The following is a 23,146-nucleotide window of genomic DNA, read 5'->3' as shown; positions in this document are numbered from 1 at the left end:
CCCATTCTCCTGCTAGATACGGAGACATGTGGATACCCTTGTTGACAGGGGAAAGGATAATCTGGCAAAGATTTCTCTGTATGGGGGAGGATTAGATAATTTTGGAGAGTAAGGGTGGAGGGAATCCACCCACACTGTATTAACCACTTAAAGAAAAATTCTGATGTAGGGGATTATTAGTGTTTGGATTACCCAAGCTCCCCTCCCTTAGCATGGGACAAATTGTTATGCTCTTTCCATAGATGGTCTCTGGGGAGCAGATGAGGTGGGGCCCCAGGCCAGGCCAGGGGCTGCCTCACCAGGCATCCTTGCCCCAAGCCACCCCCTGCCGCAGGGCTGGTAAGAGCTATCTACTGGATAACCAGAGTCCTCCCTTCCTGAGGCTAGCCCGGAAGCCAAAGGCAGAATGTGCACCAAAGGATCTTGGGCCTGCACAGCAAACACCCACAGGCTGTTTGGGGGCTTTAGAGCCACATGCTGTTCACTGCCCTGATGGAGTTGCTCCCTGGAGGAAAGGCTCATTCTTCAGAAAAAACTTGCCTCAGCCAGTCTAGCGGCTGGGACTAGACCCTTGTCCCTAGAACATTTCTCTATAGCATGGCTGATGCTCGTCTGCCCCAATGCTTTCAGTGGCTTCTGAAATGCCCTAGTCTCCTCCCCTTCCCCTCCAATGCTGCCTCCGCCACTTCTTAGCTGTGTGACAAAAGTGTTTACCCCAACTGCAAAAATAAAGAGTGGACCCGGGGTCAGGAGGACCCAAGTTCAAATCTGGCCTCAGCCATACACAAGCTGTGTGACCCTGGGCAAATCATTTAACCCTGATTGTAGAGATATCTAAGGTTCCTCATATCTTTGAAGCTCATGCTTCTGGTCCACAGCAGGGGCAGAAGGCAGGACTATGAAATAATTCATAGGTAGAGGATTGGATGGGACCATGGTACCCTCTAGTGGCTAAATGTAGAACAATCCTTTCCCAGCCTAGACTTCATCTACACAGGCTGGGACAATCCTTGCTGGCTGAGTTGAACCAAGTATTTTAAAGTACAAAATGTTGGAATTTGGAGGTACCTTGGAATATGGAACATTATATGGAACGTGAAGGTGCTAGAAGCACCTTGGACTAGCCTCTAACTTACAACTTACAACAGCTGAGATTCTTCTAACAATTAATACTCCCCTCACGCCCCCTCCCTGTTCCCCTGCCCCCCAATAACAACAAATACACCAAAAAAACTTAAGGTCAAGCAAATTGGGCCTGTGAAGGACTTTTTTTTTTCTATGGGCAGCTGGAATAGCCAGGACACATCAAGAATCCTATGGGAGGCCAGTGGTGGTACAGGGGACAAGAGGCAGAAGGTTAATGGTATACTAGAACAGTCTGAGTACCAGCAGGGCCAGGTGCTGGTAGAACCTAAATGGACAGAGGTCCCCCACCAGGCCCACCACCCCTCCCAGCCTGGGGAGACTTCTCTAATGTCCTAAAGCCCAAGAGGGTAGAGTTGGTTAGAGACATACAACTGGGAGGGGTCAGCTGCTTAGACATGGGCCAGGATCCCTTGATGCTGAGGGGGCTGGGAGGAAGGTGTCCAGTCATTCGAAGCCTCTGGCTCAGGAGTGATCTCTTCACTTATTCTTCTGGGGGTGAATCATGCCTGCCTTGGTTGCTGGGGGAAGGGGGACATAGGTGAGACTTTGAGAAAGAGGGAAGGGATAGGCTGTGATAGGGGTGCTAAATAGAGACCAGGGGAAGACAGTGATGGAAATAGATACAGAAGTGAAATTGTGATGGGAAGGACAGTCTTGGCAGGGAAGCGGAGGTGGGGACTAGGAGAGGAAGGGAAACACTGCTTTAGGGTAATAAAGGCAGAAAGGAAAGGGGTGAGGAGGCCAAAGCTCAGAGGAATGGGGGGGATGTAGCTCAGAAAGGAGAAGCTGCTGCCCCCTGCCCCCAATCACAAGCCAAACAGGAAAAAAGGGACCTGCCCCCCCCAGCACCAAAATTGGAGAACTGGTCCCAAGCTGAGGTGCCCAGTGCCCTCTCCATCCTTGAGGTCCAGGGCTCGTCCCCAAAGGGCTGGCCCATCCTGCCTTTCCAACACAGACAGCAGTGCTTGGGATAGGATAGAGACCTCTCATTCCTCCCCTGGCCCAGAGCTGCAAACAGAGGGGCCCTCCACTCCCACCCCCTACCACCACCACTTCTTAAATGCCCGGAGCAGGAAATAAGCAAGAAGCGATTTGCCCAAGAACACAGAGTGAGTTAGTTCAGACAAGAAGCAGTCCTCCTGCTGCCTGGGCTAGACCCCTTCCTTCCCATACCACAAGCTTCTTTTCATGAATTCCCTCCTGGTTTTCCCCTTCCCACCCCCATCCTGGCTACGACACCCTTGGTGTGGGGTGGGGAAGGTCAGTTACGTACGGAGACTCTGGAGGGAGCTGAGGAACCACCTGGGAGGTCAGCACCATTCGGCTGTGAGCCAAGACCTGGAGGACTGGATCCCGAGAGCATGGCAGAAACGGAGATAGGCAGAGACAGAGACAGTAAGGAAAAGCAAGCAGAAGCACAGGCCAGAGTGCCCAAGCAAGAGGCCAGAGGTGTCTGAGGAGGCGGAACAGGGAAGGGGCTCACCTTCCCGGGTCAAACTGGCCGCTGCGTCCAGGGCGCGTTCGCTCAGGTCAGTCACCAGGCTGTCCATGGAAGCCTGGTGCCTCAGGAAGATGGGCCGTATCAGGCGATGATACAGGATCTGGGAGCCATTATAGCCTGCTGGAAGCATGCACCATAGCAAGAAGGCACACTGGACAAAGCAAGGGCAAGGGTTGGTGTGGCCCAACCTCACACAAGGCACTCCCTGTGGTCAGAGATCAGATCTCCCCCCCATCTGTCACAGCTGACTTGGAGATCCTACCCACCCCATCCTTCTACTCTCTGAACAGGAATAAACCCCTATCCTCCTCCACCCAAAGTCCCCCATTAGGCCCACTGGTTGGTTACCTTCCCTGCATAGTAGAAGGGGAACCAGAAAAGGAAGAGGTCAGAGAAAAACTCAGCCAGGCCAAATATGCTGTATACCACCCAGTAGGTTAGCCAGATGGTATCATCTTCTTTGTTGGTGCTTTCAATGGCCTTGATGCTGTGGAGGAAAAAAAAAGCAGGGAATGAGTGCCAAGGACCCTGTCCTACCACGCAGGCTTGGACTGTGGGACCTCAACAGAGAAGTCTAAGGGGGAAGGCCCTGGGGTGGAGGGGACTGAGAGGAAGCAGATAGGGGAGGGGGGCAAAGGGTCTTTGGATTTTTTTTCCCAATCTACCATCTATCCTTTCCTCTAGAAGCCTGATTCACTTAACAGTTCTCATTTGCAGGAACCCTCCCTGGATCACCTGGTTACCCAGCTAGCCCTAACTACTCCACTTAGTTCTGCCGTAGGGCACATCTGAGTTGTAAGGAAAAAGTCACTGGCAGAGTAAGGCTAGACTTCAGAGAGGCTGTTCTCTAGGTAGGGCCATGAAAACAGCCAGCCAGCCAGGGCTGACCCTTCTCTGAATACTCTAGACTACTGGCCAGCCTGCTGTCTTTCTCCCAAGATCTGGGATTCCTTTAGAGCAAGGGCCCCTGTTCTTCCTCCTCCCTTTCCCAAGCACCCACTCCAGGGCAGTTTCTAATCTGCTACAGGCTGATCAGTCTTCTGGCTTAAGGGCTCAGATAATGCGAAGACCCTCTGGGGGAACTCATGGAGTCTCAACCAGCCTGGACCAGCCATGCCCATTCCCTTGCTTAGCCAAGGGTTAGTCCCTGGTGAGGGATCCCACTCACGAAGCATATGCTGGATAGATGAATCCGATGAGATTGCAGAGCAGGGATGCACCATATCCAAATATGAGATAGAGGGCCAGGAAGGCAATGGAACCTGCAGGAAAATAAGACGAGGAGGTGGGGGGAAGGGGAATGAAGGTTAGCAGGGAAGAATGCCTTAGGGAACAGGCCAGCTATAGATAGCTCTATCTCCTTCCCACCACACAATAAGGTAGAAGGAATACTGGATTTGAAGTGAGAAGACCTGGATTCAGACCCCAGCTCTATGACTCGCTCATTTGGGCGAGGCGCTACTCACCCCCCACAACACTTTAAGGGCCAAAAGACACCTCATCGGGGGGTGATCACCAATAGTTTGGCAGCAAAATTACAAAATTCTGCCCTGTGTGACCAGGGCAGAAAAGGGAACAGAGGATTCCTAAGACCACCTATAAAGATTAAGATAACTATTGGTGGCTCAAATGAGAGACCCTTGTTCGAAGACCAGCAATACTGTCACAGAATTGGCGGATGCACTAAATCTTATCACCTCTCCTGTTAGACAGCGGGGATTGTTTTTGCTTTTCTTTTTATCCCCAGCACTTAGCACAGTGCCTGGCACATAGTAGGCGCTTAATAAATGCTTGCTGACCGATTGACCAGAAGACTGCCACTATCTGGAAAGAAGGCTCACAGCTTCTTCGCGAAGAGACAAATGAAGCAGTTTCACTCTTTTCTCAAGGGAAAAAATTAAATTTTGAAAAATAAATTTCATAGCATATGTGGTCACCTTGCCTTGGAGTGGTTAGAAGTAAAAAGAAGACTGTGAAAAGAACTGCAATTTAAGGGCCTTCTGCTGCTAAGGAGGAAGAGACTGAGAAAAGTCCACAGTGAACCTCACAAGCTCCTCAGATGATGTCAAAATGCTCATACGTAGCTATGTGGCGATTTCAATGTGAAAGTAGGCACAGGGGAGGAGATCAAAAACTGTCAGAAAATATGGTATAGGATTAAGGGGAAAGACGTGTAAGCTGCTCAGGTACAAGGGTACCTCCCCCCCCCAAAATGGCGCTTATGGGCCCTAGACATGGTGAGCACCAAATTCTCCAAATTTTGGCTAGGAAAGGACCAATGGAGGAGCTTATCAGCTAGCTAGTGGTCTGTGTGCAGTCGGATCATCAACGCATAAGAACGAGAGTCGAAAGAAACATCAAAAATGAGAAAAGGACCTTCCAAGAAGGATATCATACTATAGGGAGTCACAAAAGCTCTAGCCTGATCTACTAAAATGAGATAAAGCAATTGACCAGATCTCCAGACCAAAGGGAAAGATTATGGTCTCCAAGGACCACTGGGGTTTAAACTCATTTGCAAAATGCCCTGGAGGAGGATGATAAGCAACAAGATAGAGAAGGAGAGTTTGGTGGAGAATTAACTAATGGTCCTAAAAGGATTTCTAGAGGAAACCAGAAGGATAACAAATGAAGAAAAATGGTACAAATCTCCCAGCATTTTTGAGTGACCTGTATTCATCACCAATGAATGCGGGGATTTGTTGTTCAGTCATTTTCAGCCCTGTCCAACTCTCTGTGACCCCATCTAGGGTTTTCTTGGCAGAGATGCTGGAGTGGTTTGCCATTTCCTTCTCCAGCTCATTTTACAGATGAGGAAACTGAGGCAAACAAGGTGAAGTGACTTGCCCAGGGTCACACAGCTAGGAAGTGTCTGAGGCTACATTTGAAATTGGGTCTATCCACTGAACTACCTAGCCCAAGCTGCCTTAATGCATTTTAGACATGAGGAGGAGGAACATGGGGCTCGGAGAAATTGCATGACTCCACTAGGGTCACACAGCCAACAAGTGTCTGAGGTGGAGATTTGAATTCAGATCCCAACTCCAGGCCCAGCTGGGCTGCCTAGCTCTAAGGTTACTGTCAATCAACTCTCTCTTTATCTTCTAAGTTCTGATTTATAGATTCTCTCATTAGAATGCCCCGAGGGCAGGTACTTTTATTTTTGTCTCCTTAGCACTGAGCACACGGTCTTGCACAAGGAGATAATAAATGCTTGTTGACTTATTAGGTAGCGATTACAGATGGAACAAGGAGCCGAATCCTAGATTGACTAGGAGGAAGAGTAGAGAAGATTCCATTCGGGGACTCAGTGTTTTTAATGATCCAAATAATACCTAATATTTGCGTGGCATCTTAAAGACAGCATCTCATTTGATCCTCACAATAGCCCACGAGGTAGCTATTATTATGCCCATTTCACAGATGAGGAAACTGAGGTTCAATCTACTCCTTTGCTACCTACACAGTTGGAGGAAAGCACATCCCCAGTGGAATGTAAAAGATCCCTGAGGGTAGGAACTACATTCTGCCTTCCCATCTCCAGTGCCTCTAAAGCCCTAGATGAATAATAAATAGCTAACATATAGTCCTCTAATCCTCACAACAGCCTGATGGCAGACTCTTTCATTGTCCACTTTTTGCAGAAGAAACTGAAGCCACAGCTTCCCACGGGTGGTAAGGGTCTAAGGAGGTGGGATTAGGATCCAGTTCTTCATGCTCAGCAGAGATAACTACTACGCTAGGACTGGAGTCAGAGTTGAAAACCTGGTTCAGTTACTTCCTAGAAGACCACTTGTTATAGATGTGCCCCCCTCCCCCCAAAACTTGAGAGCTCGCAGCTTTCCCAGCTTGGGAGATCCAAGGTGAGAGATTCCAAGAGGAAGGATATCTTTCCTGGCCACAGCCCCCACAACCAATTAGAGCACAAACAGATGATCAAGATGGCACTGTGGAGAGACAGGCTTGGAAGCAGGAACTTCCGAGATCAAATCCAACCGCAATCACTTATTAGCTATGCAACCCTGGATTGCTCAACGGCAGAATGGGAATCATGATAGTATCTAGTGTAATGGTATCTAATTGTGGTGAGGATCAAATGAGATCAGAGCGTTTAGTAGTGTCTAGCACTCAGTAAGCACTAGAGAAACGGCCCCTCCCGCTCAGGACATTTTAAAGCACTTCTCCTTCCCAGCTCCCAATCTCCCACTCCCCCCAATTTTCCAAAACTAAAGTTAGTTTGTTTGGAGGCAGTCGGAGTTAAGTGATTTGCCCAGGGTCACTCAGCTAGCAAGTGTCTCAAGCCCTTATTTGAACTCAGGTCCTCCTGACTCCAGGACTGGTGCTCCATTGCACCATCACTTAGCTGCCCCTCTCATTTCATTTAGAGGGCTCCAGGGCCAGTGAACCACCTCAACTGTTTACCAAAGAGGCTGTACTAGGAGAAAGAAACCAATCAACAAAGGCTTCGTAAAGCCTTTCCTTTTCCATTGCCCAGGCAGAAAAGACCCAATCAGCTCATCCCTTCTCCCCAGCAGGGTGACCCTCTGGCTCCCAGACGGTGAGGACCTGGAAGGGAAGAAAAGCCCAGAGGATACCCTCCCCATCTTCCCCCAACCCTTGAGATGAAGATTCTCTTAGCCCCAGGGGAAAGGAAATCTCCACAGATGCAAAGAATGTGACTAAGCCCCTTAGAGCAGGCTTCCAGGGTGTAAATCCCCAAGTCCCACCTAATTCCCAGTCACCTTGGTGCAAAGCCCTGGGTGGAGGGTGGAGGGGGAAGGTCTGCAGAGGCTAAAAGAGCCAATTAGGGATAGACTCAGCCCTGCTGGCCAATCACAAGAGACTCAGCCAGTTTTGTGAAGGACTCAAGCCTTTTGGCTCCCACACAGGAGGTCAGAAGGGCAGATTTGAGTTTCTCTCTCTTTGCCCAGTGATATGAGGTCAGTACAGAAAGGAGATGGCTACGTTAAGATGCCCAACACCCCACACTGATTACCATTTAAAGGTTATAAGGGGTATCAGAGAATGTTAAAGTTGGGAGAACTCTTAAAGTCAGGGGTGGGAGAGAGTCCTTGGAGCAATCAATCAATCAATCAATCTATCATTAAGAAGGGTTGGGGAAGGAAGGTGGACTTAAAGGAAGCCAGGGAAGTCATTAGTGAGAGTGTGGGAGAGCATTCTAGGCAGGGGGGACAGCTGGAGAAGATGCCTGGAGACAGAGTTGGAGGGTCTTGTTCAGGGAAGGAGGCCAGTATCACTGGATCAGAGTACAGAAAGTGTACATGGAAAGGTAGGAGGAGGCTGGGTTAGGAAGGGCTTTACGTGCCAACCAATACCATTCTGTATTTGTTCTTGGAAATAATAGGATGACACTGGAGTGAATGTGAGTGGGAAGAGGGGAGGAGGAGAGTGTGACATGAATTGGATCTTGGCTTTAGGAAAATCACTTTGATGGCTGAAAGAGAATACATTGGAGTGGGGAGAGACTCAAGGCAGACACCACCACTCTCTCCAGGTTCTTTCTCCTCCTACCTGTCAGTCTGTTTTGCTAGATCCCCTTCCAGATCATCCCTCTAACCGTAAGTGTCCCTCTAAAGGTTTTGTCTTAGGCCCTCATCTCTTCTCCCTCTATACTACTAGGTGATCTAATCAGCTCCCATAGATTTAATTACCATCTTTATGCTGATGACTCTTAAATCTACCTTTCCTGCACCAATCTCTTGGCAGCTCTCCATTCTTACATCTCCAACTGCCTTTAAGACAATTAGATATTCGGTCAACATGTTCAACTCAGTATGTCCAAATGGGAGCAGGGTCAGAGGAGAGAAGAGAGCAAATTTGAGAGATGCTGCAAAAGTGAAATAAACAGGTCCTTTGCAATGGATTAAATATTGGGGGGGGGGACAGGGGGAAGAGATAGTGAGGAATACAGGATGATTCCTAGGTTGGGAGCATTTAAAGTAATAGGGAAGGTAGGACAGAGGAGGGGCTAGAGGGAAAGATGATGAGTTCCATTTTAGACATATTGAGGGACACCTGTGGTTAGAGAGATGATTTGGAAGGGAATCTGGCAAAACAGACAGAAAGAAGTGGTCAGATAGGTAGGGGGAGGAGAACCTAGAGAGATTAATATAAAGAAGAAGAGGGTAATCAACAACATCTAAAGCAGCAGAGAGATCAAGGGGAATGAGGATCGAGAAATGGCCACTGGTCACTTTGGAGAGAGCAGTTTAGGTGGAATGAGGCTGGAGGCCAGACTGTATTGTAAGGGGTTAACAAGAGAGCAAGAGGAGAGAAAGTGGAAGCAGTCAGCTGCAAAAGGCAGAAAAGATATAGGACAAGAGTTAGCAGGGACGGAAGGATCAAGCGAGGATTTTTTCAGGATAGGGGAGATGTGGGTATGTTTGCAGGCAGTAGGAAATAAGCCAGTTAGACAGGGAGAAATTGAACCTGAAGTGCTGAGAATATCCCAACTGCCCTGCCTTGACTAGCGAGTCGAGAAGAGTGAAGGTGCGGCCAGTATTGGAAAGGGTGTGCAGGGAGGTTCTGTCACCTGGAGGGAGTTGGGAAAGAAAAGGATTTAAGATGAAGGCTCCCAACCTCCACACCCTCTGTGCTGCCAGGGTCTAACCATTTCACCTTGGTCACATCTCTAGTGTATGCCCCTGGCTGACCAGGCTGTCACGCTGGTGTAGGCCCCCATCTCCTCAATGCCTGGATTATTGCAATGGCCTGCTTCAAGTCTCTCCCCCACAACAAACCATCCTCCAGTCAGCACCAAAGTGATTCTCCTAAAGCATTGCTCTGACCATGTCACCCTGCCCCTGTCCCCAGGAAACTGCACTGGCTCCCTAGCACCTCCAGGACCAAATCTACAGTCCTCTCTTTGGTGTTCAAAGCCCTTCATAACCTAGTCCTTCCTCCCTCCTCTCCTTCCCAGTCTTTTTACACCTTACGCCTCTGCCCGCCCGCTGGGATCCAGTGACCCTCGCACACCTTGCACCAGACCCACCATCCTTCTGATCCAGGCATTCTCCCTGGCTGTCCCCCATGTCTAGAATGCCCTCTCTCTTCATCATCACCTCCTGGTTTCCTTCAAGTTTCAGCTAAAATGTCACCTTCTATAAGAAGCCTTCCTGATCTTCCTTAATTCTAGGGCCTTCCTTCTGAAACAACCCCCAATTTATCCTGTCTATCTATATCTTGTGTGCTCTTTGCAAACCTTAAAAAAGTTCAGGAAAAAAAAAGATCAAAGAAAGGGAGGGAGGGAAGGGACAGAGAAAGAGAGAGCCACAGACAGAGAAGGCATGGGATCTGTGTGTGTACGACATAGGAGTGTATAGAAGTATAGTATATTTGGGGGGGGGAACTATAATTAGTTGTGGCAGTGATAGTAGCACCAGTGGTAGTGTCAAAGGCAGGACATGAACCCAGATCTTTCCTGACTTAGAGTCTAGCACTGAACCCCCCCCCCCCCCGCCATGAGAAGACAGAACATCAAACTCAAAGTTCCCATAAGGCAACTTACAGTGTCAGAGATGGACGGTACTATAAGACAAAGCACCTTCCTCATTTGACAAATGAGGAAATGAAAACCCAGAAGGGGGCAGGTTAACCACTCCAAGCTCTCACATCTGCCATAGCAGCTGGTAGCTAGCTGGTCAGAGCCCTTCTTCCTCACCCCTCCTCCTCCTCCTCCTCCTCAAAGGCTCCAATCCTTGACACTAAGACTGGTTCTTTCTTTCGAATTCAGAACTAAAGCTTTAAGTGCCAATAAGAACAGTTTGCCCACGTGGGCAAGGCAGGGCCAGATGGCTCTCTGGGCCCCAGTCCAGGACCAGCTGGTCTGCTGGTCTCCTTGGGCAATGAAGCAAAGAATGGCAGAGATATATTATCAGTCAGGGAGTGGCCAGTGATATTGACTTAACTAAAACACCCCAGAGAGTGTCCTTGCCCTCAGAGATAATGAGGCCTTGCTCCAGGGCTTCATATTAATAAACTAAACAGACACTTGCATTTCTAATCCAGAATGGTCCCTTGAGGGCATAGGAGGCTGGCTGAAGTGGAACCAGTTCCCCTAGAAAGTCTGAAAGACTCATTCCCAGCAAAGAGAATTCTAGAACTCCTAGAACAACAGACTGGAAGCCCCTTGAGGGCAGGCATGTTTGCAGTTATATCTTTGCATCCCCAGCACAGCACAGGGCACATGTTTGTTATTGTTCACGCTCAGGCCTGTGACTCTTCTGTGATCCCATAGACCATACTGTTCATGAGGTTTTCTTGGCAAAGATACTGGAGTGGTTTGCCATTTCCTTCTCCAGTGGGTTAAGGCAAACAGATTAAGTGGACTTATCCAGGGTCACACAGCTAGTTAAGTGTCTGAGGCTGGATTTGAATTCAGGTTCTCCTGACTCCAGGCCCAATGCTCTATCCACTGAGCCACCAACGTCAGTTGAACTTAATTTGAATGTCAAAAGGGGGAGAGGGACCTTAGAAGTTAGAGTAACAGAGCTGGAAGGGTCCTTAGAACACAAAATGTCAGGGATGGCAAAAACCCTTAGAATCCATCCTTATAATCAAAAATAATAAGAGTTAGCATTTATTTAGCACTTTAAGGTTTATAAAGTGCTTTACAAATATTATTTTATTCTCCCACACCCTGGGAGGTAGATGCTATTATTATCCCCATTTTATAGAAGAGGAAACTAAGGTAGACTGAGGTTAAGTGACTTGCCCAAGGTCACACAGCCAGTAAGTGTCTGAGGCTGGATTTGAGCTCAGGAAGAGGAGTCTTCCTGACTCCAGCTCTGGTACTCTACTGGCTGTGCCATCTAGCTCCCCACGTAGCTGCTGCAGGGATTCTTTTAAGTTAGGGTCTGTGAACTTATACCTTGATAATTGTCAACATAATTGCTTTCCTTGGTAATCCTACAGTATTTAAAAACATTATTCTGAGAAGGGACTCATAGGTTTCACTAGACTGACTGCCCAAAGGATCCAGACAGCAAAAAGAAAAAAGTTTAAGAGAAACCCCCGCCCCCTTAGTCCAACTCCTTCATGTATTGAAAATAAACCAAGGCCCCAAGCACTCAGCAATTGACTTAATTAAATCTGATCCTTGATGTAAATTCCTCTCCAGCATCCAGGGTTAGGTACCTGGTAGCTTCACAACAAAGATTCTCAGAAGGTTAGGCCTGAGGGGTCTGACCTCTTGGTTGAACTGGGCTCTTCCAAAAAAGAGACTGGTTCCTTCTCAAATGGAATTTAGGAATTTCATTTTTTTCAGTTGCTGAGCACCTATCCCTTGGAAGTTTCTGAGGGGAAAAGAGGCATGAATTCCTGTCCATACAGAGCTTCTGGTCTAATAAGGCCCATTATGAGGTGGGAAGAGACAAGACTCAGTAAAATGTGAGATTTTAACTAGGCCTTGAAGGGAGCCAGGAGGCAGGGATGAGCAGAGAGCATTCCAGGCACTGAGGACACAGCTTGAAAATATCTGGAGTCTGGAGATGGAGTGTCTTGTTCAAGAAATAGCAAAAGAGGCCAGCCAGGGTTGCTGGATCAAAGAGTACATAGGATTGGATAAGTTATAAAGAAACTGGAAAGGGAGGGCCCTATGTTATAAAGAGCTTTGAATGGCAAAGAGAGGATTTTATATTTTATCCTAGAAGAAACAGGGAGCCACTGGAGTTTACTGAGCAGGAAGATGACATAGTCAGACTGGTGCTTTAGGAAAAATCATGTTGGTGGTTGAATGAAATATAACTTAGAGTGGGGAGAGACTTGTAGCAGGCCGTCCAACCAGCAGGTTATTGCAATAGTCCAGGGATTGAGGCAACAGGGCCTGTAACAACATGCTGGCAGTGTCGGAGGAGAGAAGGTGGCACAAAGGAGAGCTATTACACAGGTGAAATTGACAGGTCTTGGCAACTGATTGAACATGGAAGGGTGAGAGATAGGGAGGAATTAAAGAGGACCACCCTGGTTGTAACCCTGGAGGACTGGGAGGATGGTGATGTCCTCAACAGGAAGAGGGAAGTTTGGAAAGGGGAAGGGCTTTTTTGGGGAAAAGATAATGAATTAAGCTCTGGACATGCTGAGCTTAAGATGTCTACTGGAGATTTGAGATAGGAGGCCAGCAGAGAGGTTAGGGCTAGCTAAGAAGATCTGAGAATTTACCAGCAAGAGATGATAATTGAATCCATGGTGGCTGATGAGATCACCAAGTGAAAGAGTTTAAAGGGAAAAGAGAAGAGGGTTCAGGATAGAACCCTGGGAGATTCCTATAGTTAACAAATGTGACCTGGATGAAAACCCCAAAAGGAAACTAAAGAAGAATAGCTTTTTTTTTTTTTAGTTAGGCAATGGGGTTAAGTGACTTGCTCAGGGTCACACAGCTAGTAAGTGTCAATGTCTGAGGTTGGATTTGTTTGAACACAAGTCTTCCTGACTCCAGGGCCAGTGCTCCATCCACTGTGCCACCTAGCTGCCCCAGGAGGAATAGTCTTGAGAAGCAGAAGAACGGTCAGGAGAGAGCAGTGTCCTGAAAACCTAGAAAAGAGGGTGATTGCCAGTATACAAGGGTGCAGAAAGGTCAAGGTGTATGAAGAGTGAGAAATAGCCATTGGACTTGGTAACTAAGAGATCAGTGGGTACTTTGGAGACAGCAGTTTCAGTGGAATGATAAAATCAGAAGCCAGATTGTAAGGGATTAAGAGGACAGTGAGAGGAGAGGAAGTGGAGGCACCTGTTATGGACAGGCTTTCCACAGAGATTAGCCGCAAAAGGAAGGAGAGATATGGGAGCTAGTTAGTGGAGATTGATAATCAAGTGAGGGTTTCTGGAGGACAGGGGACACATGGGCATGTATGTAGGCAGTAGGAAGGAGTCAGTAGACAGGGAGATTGAAAATAAGTGAGAGTGAGGACAACAGAGGGAGCGGTGGAAATCACTCATGCAGGTAGAAAGGCTGACCTTGATAAAGAGTGAGACCACTGTTCCATGAGGGGTTGGGGGGGGGTGGGCAGAAGGCATCTGAGTCATAGGAGATAAGGAAGAGAGGAGAGGAAGCTCTGGGTGGATGACCTCAATTTTTTCAGTAAAATATCAGGCAAAGTTCTCAGCTGGGGGTGGGCACAAGGGGAGCTGTGGGAGGTTTGGGGAACTCAGGTCTTGAAGGACCTGCTAAAATCTCCTAAGGTCAAATATGAAAGGCTCTGTTTGATTTTTAAAGCCCTTTATCCCCTCACCATATATTTCCCTATAGTTCCCATATAGTCTTATACTTCACTCTCCTTCCACATATTTGCTGATTAGCAATACCTAGCTAAGGGCAGCTAGGTGGCACAGTGGATAGAGGGCTGGGCCTGCAGTCAGGAAGACTCATCTTCCTGAGTTCAAATCCGGGCCTCAGACACTTAAAAATGGCAAGTCACTTTACCTTGTTTGCCTTAGTTTCCCCATCTGTAAAATGATCTGGAGAAGAAAATGGCAAACCACTCTAGTATCTTGCGGGGTCACGAGGAGCGAGGCATGACTGAAATGTCTGATCAACAAACGCCGAGCTGCTCTATCTCCTGATTCCGTGCTTAGCACTGGCTGACCCTCGTACTAAGAACACTCTCTCCCAACTTCACTCTGCCTCCAGGCCACCCTGGCTTCTTTCAAGACTCCCCTCAAATTGCACCTTCTCCAGGAGGCCTCTCCTGGTCTCCCCCACTGCTGGTGCTCTTCCCTTTGAGATTTGCCCTGGATAACACTTTTATGTACATTATTGTTTGCAGGTAGGTTCTTCCACTAGAACACGAGCTCCTTTAGGACAGGGATTGCTTTTGCCCTTCCTTGTATCACCAGCACTTTGTCCCGAGTCTGGCACCAAGCAAGCGTTTTACAAATGTTTCCTACTGAATGACTCCATATTCTCATCATGAGGCAGTAGCCTCAAGTTTTCAAAGACTTTGTCAATGGACAGGCCATGGCAGCTTGGATCAAAGCTGAAAAGCTCGATGGCTGGTACTAAGTGTCAGCTCCCAAAGGCCTCAGTGGAGGGAATGAACATTCCCGGTAACAAACTATTTAAATACGAATAGAATGCCAAGACAGGAGAATCTAGGAAGGCATAGAAAGAACACAGGGCTAGGCCTTAGGAGACCTGGGATGGTGTCTACTCCCTCTGTGATTCATCACTCAACAAACACGATTAACATTCACCAAGTACCGTGCTAGGCACTCAGGCTACCAACACTCAAAGAATGAAGCAATCTCTACTCTCAAGAAGCCTGGGTTCTAGCAAGGGTGACATATACCTGTTGGTTTTTCCATGGAAGAAAGGTTTGGATTTGAAGTCAGAGGACCTGGGTTCAAATGCCAGCTCTGCTCTCGGTTACCTGTTTAACTAACTAACTCTGTGCAAGTCATTTCATCTTTTCTGCATCTCATCTCCAGCTATAAAATGAGGAAGGGCTAGGTGACCTCTAACGTCCATTCCAGTTCTGTCTAGGATTCTGTGAAATATGGACAGAACACATGGTAGTTAGGGAGGTAAGGGCAATAGCAGCTGGTAGGTGCAGGGGCTGATGAAAAGGGGTTACGGGGCTGGGCTAGGTGGTGCAGTGGATACAGCACTAGCCTTGGAGTCAGAAGGGCCCGAGCTCAAATCTGGCATCAGACACTTACAAGCTGTGTGACCCCAGGCAAGTCACTTGACTCCAACTGCCTCCAAAAAAAAAAGTCACAAAAAGTTTCATGGAGAAGATGGTACTTGAGCTTCGTCCTGAAAAAGAGAAGGGGCTCAGATTCTTATAATCTAGCCAATAGCTCAGTAATGTTCAGATTCCTTAAGAGTCTGCCCAATATGATGGATGTTCTCATGAACCTTGTCTTTGGCTGAAAGAAGGCTTGGGTTGGATTCTTTCAGACAGGACCCATGTGTTGTGATTTTGGGGTCCCATCACTCCTAAACCCCTAAACCTCAACATTTTGGTGGCCTGTATGGGGAAAACTGCCTAACCCCAAGTTCTTCTCCAGCCAAGACTGGAAGGTATGTAAGCCTCCCCCTACTTCTCTTCTTGCCCTGCAGTTGGGGTCGCTCTCCAAGCACCTAGGAAGGCTTGGAGGCACTTTTCGGGCAGACAGTTATGAGGCTGTCTTGCACTTGGCCTGACGCTCTGAGGCTTTAGGTCCGCTGGTTCAGTTCAAGGCCATGGACCTGGGTACACCTTCTACAGCATAGAGGACAAGGACCCTATCTGGTTCTTGCCCTATATGGAAGCGTATGCCTAATTCTGTCAATCCTCTTTGGCTAGGGAATTGGGAAAGTTGCAGTTGCTTTTTGGTTCCCTGAGGCTTACTTACTCCCTTCCCTCTAAACCCCTAGATCCTCCTTCATGGAGGTTACAGCAAAATGTTAGAATAGCTAAACATATCTTAGCAGATTCTGGAAGTTTTGTGAATGACCGTTAAGTAGTTTTGAAACACTGTACAATGCAATTACTCCCTTCCCTTGAGTCAGAGGTTATCTGTTAATCCCTCATAGGAGAGGAGAGTTTCATACCCCCCTTTCCCCCCAATTCACACAGGCCCCCTTGGCAGTGGCCTTAGGCCCTGGGGCAACCTTTGCCTGGAAGCATCACCCACCCAGGTTCGGCACATCCTGCTCAAGGTAAAGAAGCTAGCCTCTGAACTTGGGTAAGCATGCTCTTTTAAAGTTGTAGTTTTAGCTGTTAATGAAGAGATGTTGACTCTCTGTGTAAAGTAATTTGGAAATGCATTTAACAAAACTGAAGTCACCCGATTGGTAATGGGTTTATTTCAAGTTTCAAATTGGTGAACTTTTTGTATCAGTTATGTCAAGCAGCTTTTCATAATTTGGTTACCACTAAAATAATTCGGCTGTTGTTGGTTATTGTTTTAATGTGTAAATTTGCCAAAAAGCATGTTTGGGTTTTGCCTTGCTGAGAATTTGCAAGTATATAGAAATAATCTCTAACGATTGGCTTTTTACACCAGGACAAAGTTTGAGATATAATCCTGGAAAAGTTTTTCCTAAACTGTGATTAGTGAAACTTGCTATTTGAGGTAAAAGCTCATAGGATTTTATTTTGAGTTGTCTGATGGATCATAATAAGCCACTGATAATCAGTAATTCACCATCCGAGAGAAATTCCACAAGCTACTCAGAGAGAATGTGATACTGGTGGGAAGTCAGCATCGGGAAAAGCTGAGAGGACAATTTTAGCCTCAGTCTAAGATGGGATCCTCCTGGCTCAGTTTCCCCATTATGTTCTTTTGAACAGGAATGTCACCCACCTGGCTTTTCCTGAGTCTGGCTATGAGGTGGATCTGATACTGCACAGTTGGAAAACTAAATTATCTGAATCCAAACAGAGCTAAGGATGTTTTATCCTGTCATATCTGGGCCCTGCAGTCTTTTCTGTCAGATTAGTGTCTTCCAGACTACAGACCATTCACCTACAGTTGGTAGCAAACAGCAGGTAGCAGCCAATGTCCCCCCATCATTCCCTGGATGCAGCCTGTGCTTGGTACCAGTCAACCTCCTCTTTGGGACCCCCCTGAGGCAGCGAAAGCTCTACGCCCCTTGCCAGCAGGAAGCAGTTTCAGAAGCCGAGACCTTCACCCCTTACCCCAAAAGAATTTGGGTCCCATTTGTTTGAGGGGGGAATGATGAGGATGGGATCTGGACCCCAAAAAGAAAAACCCTAGACTTTCCTATATGGCCAAATCTCTGGAGTTCGCCTGAAGCTATAATCCCATCAACTGGCCTTTCACAGAGGCTAAAGCCAAATCTCCCAATTGTTTATCCTTAACCTAGCCTAGCCCTCCACTGTTTTACCTCCCCAAGGCCCCCGGCCACTTCCCACCTTTAATCCTAGTTGACCTCATGGTCCAGGTCCCTGGCATTCTATTACCTCACAGTCCTTGTAGACTACTTGCCACTTCTAGATCTCTCCCACAGTCTTTCTGTATATAAGGTCCATCTTGTCTCTATTAAGGTGCTCAGAGTCTTATAATCTAGCCAATAGCTCAGTAATGTTCAGATTCCTTAAGAGTCTGCCCAATATGATGGCTGTTCTAATAAACCTTGTCTTCGGTTAAAAAAAAAAAAAGAAGAGAAGGATTCTGTGCAGCTGAGGGGAGAGTGAATGCCAAGTACAGGAGATAGTCAGCGTAAAGGAAAGGAGATGAGTGGATTGCCATGGAAGGCCAGTTTGGCTGACCTGTGGAGGGAGGGGATTAATATATAATGAGGTTGGAAAGATAGATTGGAGCCAGGCTGTGAAGGGCTTTAAAAGCTAGAGTGGAATAGATATCATCATCTTAGAGGCAAGAGATAGCCCCTGGAGTTTATTAAATAGGTCAGATCTGGGCTAAGGAAAATCACTTTGGCAGTTGTGTGCAATATGGATTAGAGGGGAGATGGATTTGAGGCAGGGAGACTGATCAGCAGGCTTTTGCAATAGTCTTTAGGCAAGGGGTGAAAAGAATTTGAGCTGTCTGAGAAAGAGGGCCAGCTTCTAGAAATGCTGTGGAGATAGAAATGACAAGATTTGGGATTGATTAAATGGATATGTGGGAAGAGTGGGAAATCAAAGATGATAACTGAGGTCATGAAAGTCTGGAGGATGGTGGGGCTTTTGATAGAAAATGGGAAAGAGAGGTGGGTTTGGGAGGGAAGAGAATCAGTTCTGTTTTGGATGGGTTGTGTTTGGGATGTCTACAGGATATGAAATGGGCAATAGATAGCTCGAGGGATTCATCGAGATCACACAGAGTCTATCAAGAGAAAGGGATTCAGGGGGCAGCTATGTGGCACAATGGATAGAGCACCGGACCTGAAGTCAGGAGGATCTGAGTTCAAATCCGGCCTCAGACCAAACACTTGACACTTCCTAGCTGTGTGACCTTGGGCAAGTCACTTAACCCTAACTGCCTAAAAAGAAAAGAAAAAAAAAACAAAAGAGAAAAGGGATTCAGGACAGAGCCTTGGAGGAATACCCACAATTAGTGGACAGAACACGAATGATGATAGAGCAAAGAAGTCTGAGAAGGTTCCCCACCCCTGGTTTGTTCAGACAGGTAGAAGAACCAGGATGGGAGTAGCATCACAAAAACTCAAAGAGGCTTTGGGTGACAGTTTCAAATGCAGCACAGAGGCCAAAAAGGATGAGAGTCGAGAAAAGATCATCAGATTTTGGCAATTAGAAGATAGTTGCTAACTTTGCACTGAGAAATTTCAGTTGACTGATGAGGCAGAAGTCAGATTGCAAAGGGCTGTGGATAGAAAAGAGAGACGTGAAGGCAAGGAACGTAGACAGTTTCTTCTAAGGGTCTGGCTGAGGAAGAGATGAGACATATAATATCATAGGCTTGAGGAGATGGCAAGGTGTAGGGAAGTTTTTTTTGTTTGTTTTTTGTTTTTGTTTTCAAGGATGGGGAGACAAATATGCTTAAAGGCAGCAGGGAAGGAACAAGAAGATAGGAAGAGATATAAAATTAGGAAGAGGCTGGAGACAATTGAAGGAGCAACCTGCTGGTAAAGATGGAAGGAGATGGGATCAAATATACATGTAGAACAGTTGGCCCAGGCAAGGAGAAGGGCTGCTTCTTTGTCAGAGCCTGGAGAAAAAGAGGCAAGAGTGGGGAATGATGTCAAGGGCTGGGGCAGGGGTGGGGGTGGGGGGTGAGGTGGTGTCAGTTGTGGTGGTGTTTAAATAAAGAAAAGGAGGGGAATCAAGGCAAATGGCCTCACTTTTCTCAGAAATGTAAGAAGCAAGGTCTTCAGTGAAGAGGTTGGGGAAGGAGTCAGGAGGCTTGAAGAAAGAAAATAGTTTCTGTGGGGAGTGAAATAGTGACTTTTGCCTGGCTGCAGAATTGTCCTGATGACTGAGGGTATGGCTTTGCACAAATCATCCCTACTCTGTGGGCTACAGTTTTCTCATCTCTAAGTGGAACAGGTGGACCTCAGTATCTTGGGGTACTGAAAAGAGTGGCTAGGCTTGGAGTGAATACATCCTGGGTTCAAATGCCCCCTCTGCCACTTGCTATCTGGGTGATCAGAGGCAAGCCACTCTGAGCTTCAGTTTCCTCATGTGTAAAATGGGGAGGATAACATCTGCCTCACTGCAGGTTGAAGTTTGATTATGAAATAACCAAGTATAACAAAGCACTTTAAAAACCTTGCTATGGGCTCAGATTCTTAGAATCTAGCCAATACCTCATGGACTCTCAGGTTCTTCAAGAGTCTCACTAATATGGAGGATCTTTAATAAACCTTGTCTTTGGCTGGGAAAAAAAAAAACTTGCTAAACTGAACAAGGTTTCCAAGTGCCTTTACATACTTGTTATATCTCATCTGAGCCCCACAACAACCCAGTGAAGTTACCCTTGTTTCATAGAAGACACAGAGAGGTGAGCACAGCTGGCCACAGTTAACCATTATTAAGCATCAGAGGCAGCAACTGAAGCCAAGTCTTCCAGATTACAAGTCCAGTGCTCTAGCCATTATACCTTCTTCGGTTATTACTATTATCCTCATCGACATCGTGATCATCTGAGGGAGATGGGTAAGCATGAATAAGATATTTCACTTTCCTGGGTCTCAGTTTTTTTCCTCCTCTGAAAACTGGGGGGAAGGCGTTGGACTATATTCCATTTAATTCAACAACCTGCTCTCAAGGAGCTTCCATTCTACTAGATAAAGAAACCTGTACAGAGATAAGTAAATGTGGTCTCTTCTAGGGCAGCTAGGTGGCACTGGATGGAGTACTGAGCCTGGAGTCAGGAAGACCAGAGTTCAAATACAACTTCAGACACTAACTGCCTGTGTGACCCAGGGCAAGTCACTTTACCCCGTTGGCCTGAGTTTCCTCATCTGCAAACTGAGCTGGAGAAGGAAATGGCAAACCACTCCAGTATCTTTGCCACGAAAACCCCAAATGAGGGTCTCTTCTGGCTCTTACAATCTATGAATTTACATATAACAAGTAGCTACTAACATTTATATAGAGTTTTAATTTACAAAGCGCTTTACAGATGTTTTCGATTTTGATCCTCACAGCAACCCTGGCAGAGAGGTGCTATTAAGATCTCCATTTTACAGATGAGGGAACTGAGGCAGACAGAGGTTAAATGACTTGCCCAAGGTCACACAGCTAGTAAGTGTCCGAGGGCAGATTCAAACTCAGGTCTTCTTGACTCTAGGCCCCATGGTCTGTCCATCCTGCCACCTACAGAGAAGCTCAATTGAGAGCTTTACAAATTTAATTAAAAGCTGGGTCAGTCAGGGTTACACTAAGTATCAGAGGCACCAGGAGGGAGAGGGGGGGAATATTGGAAACGCTCCCCAAAGCTGATATGAACTGGAATCACCCTTAGCCTAGTTAGTCAGGGATCAAACTCGAACTTGCTGGCCCTGCCTCCCAGGCTGTTGGCCCCTAGGGCTGTCTGCCAGGGCCTTGCACAAAAGCAGCAGAACCATTCTGTGCTCTGCCCCACGCTGCCAGCCACCTCCTCCCCCTTGCCCCAGAGCAGACCAAGCAACTGGAAGGACCAGAAAGAGATAATCTGGGGATCTCCCCCCAACCAGGGGGAGGGAGAGCCTGGCCCCAGGCTTAGTGGACCTACGAGTGCCCAAGCCACACTTTCAACATGGCCTCTCCCAGAATGTGCCTGGCACAGCACTCTCAAAGTCCAAGAGCTGGGGGATATCAAAGGGCAAGATGATGTAATACTCCTCCCCCACCAAGCGAGGCTCCCCAGATGGGCCCAGGAAACTCCTAGAAGGGTCCTGAGAACAGAGAAATAGTCCTGTCTGGGAGGAAGGTGTCCTTAGGAGGCTAATCTGCTCCATAATGGACCAAAGGCTAGTTATTGGTAGCCACCTACCCGCCCCACCTCTCAGGTCCACCTTTTCCCCCGCCTAAGCTGCTTTAGCCTCAGGCACTGCCCTCCCCTCCCCTCCCCCAATCTTTCTGGCCTTTGTGTGACTTTGGGCAAGGGTTGGTTTCCCCCTCCATTAACAGAGGGGCAGCTGGACTAGATGGCCCCAGATCATTTCCCACTTCTGTGGTTCTGTGTTCTAAGGTTCCCCTCTGGATCTAATATTCTACAGTCGTGTGATTTGAGGTCCTGAGTACTAGAATAGGTCTCTTCAAGCTCCAACTCCTATAAATACAAGGGAATACTCCCCTACCTCCCACTTGCCCCCTTGGGTGGTACTGGAATCTGGGGGTGATGCTGGAACTTTTCCAGCTACCTCCGTGGGACAGTAGCAGCAGATCAACCCCCAATCCATGACATTCCAAGCCAGTTAATTGAAGGTGGGGGAGAGGGGAAGTTTGTGAGATGGTGAAGAGAGGACAGGGAATAAAAATTATCAAGGGTAGCAAGATGTACAACTGTTTCCATAAAGATCCCTACCAGGAACTAGGAGGTTCGGGTTCTAGTCTTTTCTGCATAACCTGGGGAAGTCCCTTTATCTCACTGGGCATTCGTTTCCTCATCTGCAATATGAGGAATGAGACGAAGGTTTTCGATTTCTGAACGCTAAGGTTCTATCTGGAGAAGAGAACTCCGGAGGGCCTTACCTGTAGCCAGATAGTACTTTTTGATACCGGTGATCTCCTCCAGCTTCCCCAGGACATCAGTGATAATGTTTTTCTGCTCCAGGAACCTCTGGAAGCGCTGCCTCAAGCTACCCATGTTTCTAGGGACCGAGGGGTGAAGAAAGAAGGCGTAGGATGACTGGGCCCGGGTCCGAGGGGCAACCTCCAGGGCTCGCCCGCTGCTCTGCAGCGGTGCTGGTGGCGTCTCCCTCTCCAGGTTCCCAGGACCTCCACTCCTCCAGTCCCTCGGTCCCCTCCCCTTCCCTCCCTCCCTCCCTCCCACCTCGTGGTCCTGCAACTGCTGGGGCCGACCTGAATTCGCCCCCTGGATATAGGATTGGACAGAAAATCGAGGCGGGGCCTCGGTCGGCCCAGCCTGCCTACACTGGCCAATGAGAGCGCGGAACGGACAAAGGAGGCGGGACTTTTCTCCCAACACGCTCCTGCCCCTCCTCTCACCTAGAGGTCGGAGCCACCCACCTGTGAGCTAGACCGGAGGGAAGAGGGGGCGGGGCCTGGGAGAGAACCGGGACGCGGAGGAGACTGGTACTGGAGAGGGTGGAGGAGGCCAGGTGAGACCTGGAGCGCAACATCCTCTATTTCTCTGGCAGCCCCTGAAGGCCCACACCTGCCAGGTCTCCTACGCGAGTTAACGTCCCTCCCACCCCCAGACCCCGGCCAGTCTAGGCTCCTCTCCACCTCTCCCTTCCCTCTCCCCCTTCTTCCTAACTAATCCTTGGGCCTCTAAACTCACTTCTTGTCGCACACCTCAGGCAGAAGTACCTCTGCCAGTCAGTTTCATGCTTCCCCTCCCCAGTGCATTTTACATTCCAAATTTTTCCTCCCTCTGAGATCCATGAAGAAGTCTCATTTAGTA

The 23,146-nt window shown here is 47.8% G+C and overlaps 1 protein-coding gene across 2 annotated transcripts; it reads right to left on the bottom strand.

Moving 5' to 3' along the window:
- Positions 1-1,234: 1,234 nt before the first annotated feature.
- Positions 1,235-22,535, bottom strand: REEP6 (receptor accessory protein 6). Of its 2 annotated transcripts, XM_021009055.2 has the most exons (6): positions 22,252-22,535; positions 3,816-3,909; positions 2,996-3,134; positions 2,630-2,798; positions 2,420-2,492; positions 1,235-1,664 (listed from the first exon to the last, which is right to left on the bottom strand). In XM_021009055.2, exons 1-6 carry the CDS (start codon positions 22,364-22,366, stop codon positions 1,628-1,630), a joined length of 627 nt encoding a protein of 208 aa, XP_020864714.1. In that variant the 5' UTR covers positions 22,367-22,535; the 3' UTR covers positions 1,235-1,627. The 2 variants fall into 2 exon arrangements, with proteins under 2 accessions (XP_020864714.1, XP_020864715.1); XM_021009056.1 differs by lacking the exon at positions 2,420-2,492 and having other exon boundaries at positions 22,252-22,532.
- Positions 22,536-23,146: the final 611 nt, after the last annotated feature.

This window comes from Phascolarctos cinereus, unplaced genomic scaffold (genome assembly GCF_003287225.1).
Source record: "Phascolarctos cinereus isolate Bilbo 61053 unplaced genomic scaffold, phaCin_HiC Scaffold_4;HRSCAF=312, whole genome shotgun sequence".
Lineage (NCBI taxonomy): Eukaryota > Metazoa > Chordata > Mammalia > Diprotodontia > Phascolarctidae > Phascolarctos > Phascolarctos cinereus.
The sequence above is the reverse complement of the archived record's forward strand: the minus strand, read 5'-3'. Positions and strand labels throughout refer to the sequence as shown.

What these genes read in the sequence shown, in the direction of transcription:
- REEP6 (XM_021009055.2), bottom strand. Translation starts at nt 22,366, where the DNA reads ATGGGTAGCTTGAGGCAGCGCTTCCAGAGGTTCCTGGAGCAGAAAAAC. An exon ending in ATCTATCCAGCATATGCTTC is followed by an intron (nt 3,135 to 3,815) that starts GTGAGTGGGATC and finishes TTTCCTCCACAG; the next exon opens with CATCAAGGCCATTGAAAGCA. An exon ending in CAGCTCCCTCCAGAGTCTCC is followed by an intron (nt 1,665 to 2,419) that starts GTACGTAACTGA and finishes CCCTTCCCCCAG; the next exon opens with CAACCAAGGCAGGCATGATT.